At 37.6% G+C, this 1,507-nt stretch overlaps 1 protein-coding gene across 1 annotated transcript in view; it reads left to right on the plus strand.

Moving 5' to 3' along the window:
* LOC106473138 (protein kinase C, brain isozyme-like) overlaps positions 1-1,507 on the plus strand; it is a gene marked incomplete at its 3' end in the record, with an annotated part of 52,552 nt that overhangs the window by 18,886 nt on the left and 32,159 nt on the right. The window contains exon 2 of the mRNA XM_013933819.2: positions 1,146-1,177. Coding sequence (XP_013789273.2) covers positions 1,146-1,177 — 32 coding nt within the window. The remainder of the gene's footprint in view (positions 1-1,145; positions 1,178-1,507) is intronic.

The following is a 1,507-nucleotide window of genomic DNA, read 5'->3' on the forward strand; positions in this document are numbered from 1 at the left end:
GCTAAACATATTCGTTTATGTGAACTGTAACACATCAGTACCTAAACATATTCGTTTATGTGAACTGTAACACATCAGTACCTAAACATATTCGTTTATGTGAACTGTAACACATCAGCACCTAAACATACCCGTTTATGTGAACTGTAACACGTCAGTAGCTAAACATATTCGTTTATGTGAACTGTAACACGTCAGTAGCTAAACATATTCGTTTAAATCAACTGTAACACGTCAGTACCTAAACATATTCGTTTAAGTGAACTGTAACACGTCAGTACCTAAACATACCCGTTTATGTGAACTGTAACACGTCAGCACCTAAACATACCCGTTTAAGTGAACTGTAACACGTCAGTACCTAAACATACCCGTTTAAGTGAACTGTAACACGTCAGTACCTAAACATACCCGTTTAAGTGAACTGCAACACGTCAGCACCTAAACATACCCGTTTAAATCAACTGTAACACGTCAGTACCTAAACATATTCGTTTAAATCAACTGTAACACGTCAGTACCTAAACATACCTGTTAATGTGAACTGTAACACGTCAGTACCTAAACATACCCGTTTAAATCAACTGTAACACGTCAGTACCTAAACATGCACGTTTAAATAAAAACTTCAAACTGTTTCTTTGTTAGTTCTTGCACTATTTTGTTTGCACTAAACCCTTTTTATTTTGCGCAAAGCTACACAAATAAACAACTGCGCCAGCCATCCCTAATTTTGAGCTGACTAGAGGAAATGCGACCAGTCAACAGCACCTATCGCTAACTCTTGGGCTACTCGTATTTAGTCGAATAGTTATACCGTTACTCTTATATCGCACCGCAGGCCTCAAAGTGCGGAGCGGATTTCACGGCAAAATAGTCGCGAACCAAGAAACCTGCGCAAACTAGTCCACACCCAGCCTAGATAGTGTGAAACCTGATTCGTAATGTTGTTGTTGATATCCTAATATTTTCTTCGTGTGAACCAAACGTTGTATCTACTTCACATTCTTTTTTTTTTTTTTCATTGCTTGGTGTTTAGGGAGCATCCCACGGGTATTATTTTTTTTATTGACAGTGAGGTTACATAAAAACATAATATTTTTTTCTATCGAAACTAAAACATCTTTATTTTTTTCCTCTTTCAGGGGGTTCGGGAAGCAGGGCTACCAATGTCAAAGTAAGTTCTGTCACTTCTGAAGCAGAAAACGTCGTCAAAGTAAACATCAATTGGGATTTACTTCTTAGAAAACAAGTATTTGATAAGTAAACTAGTTGAGGTGACCTAAGTTTATCTTAACGTATCTACCGAGTTAACAGTTGTAAGTACCATAAGAAGAGTCAGTTCCACGAGGATTTAATGTGCTGTTTAGATGGGTGGGTAGATTGAAGTGGATGGTGACGGCTGGAGATGGCTTGAATGGGTAATGAAGAAAAACTTTAATATAAGTTTAACATAACAGCAAATGTACAACGTTTCGACAAGGTTTTATCATCATCAGGTCGAAAC

Source organism: Limulus polyphemus, unplaced genomic scaffold (assembly GCF_000517525.1).
Source record: "Limulus polyphemus unplaced genomic scaffold, Limulus_polyphemus-2.1.2 Scaffold5917, whole genome shotgun sequence".
Taxonomy (NCBI): Eukaryota; Metazoa; Arthropoda; class Merostomata; order Xiphosura; family Limulidae; genus Limulus; species Limulus polyphemus.